At 35.5% G+C, this 2,240-nt stretch overlaps 1 protein-coding gene across 1 annotated transcript; it reads left to right on the forward strand.

The window, feature by feature from the left end:
- Nucleotides 1-1,943: 1,943 nt before the first annotated feature.
- On the forward strand, nt 1,944-2,190 carry SARC_07762 (hypothetical protein; the record flags this gene model as incomplete). The annotated part of the gene is made up of 2 exons (XM_014298282.1): nt 1,944-2,104; nt 2,139-2,190. 2 exons carry the CDS (start codon nt 1,944-1,946, stop codon nt 2,188-2,190), a joined length of 213 nt encoding a protein of 70 aa, XP_014153757.1.
- Nucleotides 2,191-2,240: the final 50 nt, after the last annotated feature.

Below are 2,240 nucleotides of genomic sequence, written 5' to 3' on the forward strand. Positions count from 1 at the left end.
ATATATATATATATATATATGTGTATATATATAATCCCCTACAGAAACACGATGCTTACACTAGATATCAGATAAATATAGCCTTACTACAACACATACGTTTAATATTCTGGTCGCCTAACCCCATTGAATAGACCCCATCAGTTATATCCGCGGCACAACCTTGGCCACTACCACTCACACGCTCACGCGAGTACACACTGTTGATACGGAACTGCCTTTGGCTGCAACGTGGACTACGCATGTTGTTATTTCCGCACACATGTCTGTCGTTCGGGTCATCGTGTTTCCCACGCATTCTATTTTTATCGCATGTGTGCTTTGTACTATGTATTGGATTGGCATATATCTGACCAAAGGATTGTGTGTTTAGCGGTTTTGAAGTATTATTGTGTGTATCATCAGAGTGCTCGTCGCGTAGGCGTTTGGTATCACTATCAAAGCAATTTTCGCAACCATTGCAATCCCAGTATGATTCGGCCATGAAGCCAATGCTATGAACCTCGGTAGCTTATGATTAGCAAAGTATTCCAGACAGTTTTATTCGTATACAAGTAAACTACTAATTTTGATAGAACAGTGTTTTGGTATGTGCTCAGATTAGCTATAGCAATTACATACGATCACTAAGTAATACTTTCATCACACCTAGGTTCCTTCTGAAATTTTCATAGTCAACAGCATGTCCCTAAATATATACCCTGTATTACAATTTACCGCACTACACGGAATATGAGTATATATCACACAAGAGAATGTACAGTTGATATATGTGTATCAATAACAAGAGAACAGATGGTTGATATATAGGTGTATATATGATATATAGGTGTATATATCACAAGAGAATGAACAATTTTATATGAATATCTGCTGCATTTAACTATATATTATAAATAATTCACAATGTTCACTACACCCATAGCCTTCTGAAAATTAAACACTACATATGAAATAACTATTAAAAAATGTTCGGTGATAGTTAAAGACAGGTCATTCTTTTTTAGATGACCTTTCTTTGTACCCTTATTTGGGCATGCTTTTCATGGATACAGCGGGTATTTTGACCCAATAAATAAAGCCCTAGATTCTTTCAAAAAAAAAACCCTCTAAACTAGTTTTCCCCTATATATTTTTATGTAGTATTAATTTGCACTACATAATTTAATTCTTTTATATATTTGTACGACAATGAGATATGTATTTTAAAACAATTTAAAAAAAAAAGGATTTTCAAAAACAACAAAACTATTTCTATTGATAGTACGGTAGTAGAAACTAATCAGAACCCAAAGTACATTAATTCTAAAAACTATTCTTGGTACTATTTTTGGGCGAACTTTGTCGAGAGACACCCGATGAGCTGACCTCATTACGTTTTACGTTAGTTCACCGTACAAAATAGAACTAACGTTTTTGGATCCGAAAACTAATTCAGGTGCATTCTATGGGTTTGGAAGTGCAGTATAGAGGTATTCTTAATATTAAAGGTCCTACGATTATTCAAAACTGGTGAAATCCCTCGAGCCCCACTATTCAACTTTAAATGTTATAGCGTTTAAAGTATTTAAGTTTTATACGTTTACGTTATTTGAACTACTCAAACGCAATGGGGTTAGGCGTTGATGAGTCACGTATACTTTTTGGAGAGTGGAAAGTTGTAAATAAATATAATGAGCGACAAATATGTGTATTGTTGACTCTTGAAAGCATATCAACAATATATAATAATACCCGTGTAAAGGTCATATTCACAACTCGATACAAACATAGCCGACTGGATCAGTATATGTGTGTACACACACACACACACATACACACACACACACACACACACACACATACACTCAAATATATATATACATATATATGTATATATGTATATATAAACAAACATACACATATATCTATACATACTTATATAGAACAACAAATAAGCCACTATGGGGAACCGTGGTATGGAAGACCTGATCCCACTGGTCAATCAGTTGCAGGATGCGTTCTCTCAATTGGGGGAAGACTGTCCGTTGGATTTGCCACAGATTGCGGTAGTGGGTGGTCAAAGTGCCGGAAAATCATCTGTACTGGAGAACTTTGTCGGCAGGTATGTTGAACCATATGTTTACGTTTTGGTTTAGGATTGAGTGTTTCGACGGGGAGCGGGGAGAGAATTGTTCAACAAGTTGGTAGTGCTTCTATTGGTATTGGTCTCATTGTAACCTATAACTAGATATGATTGG

The sequence above is a fragment of the Sphaeroforma arctica genome (assembly GCF_001186125.1).
Source record: "Sphaeroforma arctica JP610 unplaced genomic scaffold supercont1.637, whole genome shotgun sequence".
NCBI classification, from domain to species: domain Eukaryota; class Ichthyosporea; order Ichthyophonida; genus Sphaeroforma; species Sphaeroforma arctica.